The sequence below is a fragment of the Austrofundulus limnaeus genome, unplaced genomic scaffold (genome assembly GCF_001266775.1).
Source record: "Austrofundulus limnaeus strain Quisiro unplaced genomic scaffold, Austrofundulus_limnaeus-1.0 Scaffold275, whole genome shotgun sequence".
NCBI classification, from domain to species: Eukaryota; Metazoa; Chordata; class Actinopteri; order Cyprinodontiformes; family Rivulidae; genus Austrofundulus; species Austrofundulus limnaeus.
In genome coordinates, this window is record NW_013952677.1 from 10,494 (window position 1) to 10,817 (window position 324).

Consider the following 324-nt stretch of genomic DNA (forward strand, 5'->3'; position numbering starts at 1 on the left):
GTTGGTCATCTTGTTCTGTCATGAGTCCGGCTGCCTCCTCAATGTCATGCAAGTCCTGAACTGTGAAACACCTGGCTGCCACTGCCCTGAAGTCACCCAGAGCTAATGTGTGTCCTGCAGTCACCTTACCCATCTGTTCTAACCACAGTCCTCCTCCTTCTGCTACCGGCGGCATTTTATCAATAATGGCTTGCACGTCACCTAATCTGAAGGGTTTGTATCTGTCCTCACCTGTAGCTCCTGTAACCAAAGGCATAACTTTGCTAGTTTTCTGCTGTGTTTTGCTGCCTTGCCTGGTGGTGATTTTAGAAGTGATATTTTCTG

At 48.1% G+C, this 324-nt stretch overlaps 1 protein-coding gene across 2 annotated transcripts in view; it reads right to left on the reverse strand.

Annotated features, from left to right (window-relative positions):
* LOC106526399 (uncharacterized) overlaps positions 1-293 on the reverse strand; it is a 2,663-nt gene extending 2,370 nt beyond the window's left edge. Inside the window, exon 1 of one of the 2 annotated variants that reach the window (XM_014020996.1) lies at positions 10-293. In XM_014020996.1, the coding sequence (XP_013876450.1) occupies positions 10-256 (247 nt within the window). In that variant the 5' untranslated portion in view covers positions 257-293. Of the gene's footprint in view, positions 1-4 lie in introns of both variants that reach the window. The other variant, XM_014020997.1, reaches the window with a different exon arrangement.
* Between the last annotated feature and the right edge of the window lie 31 nt (positions 294-324).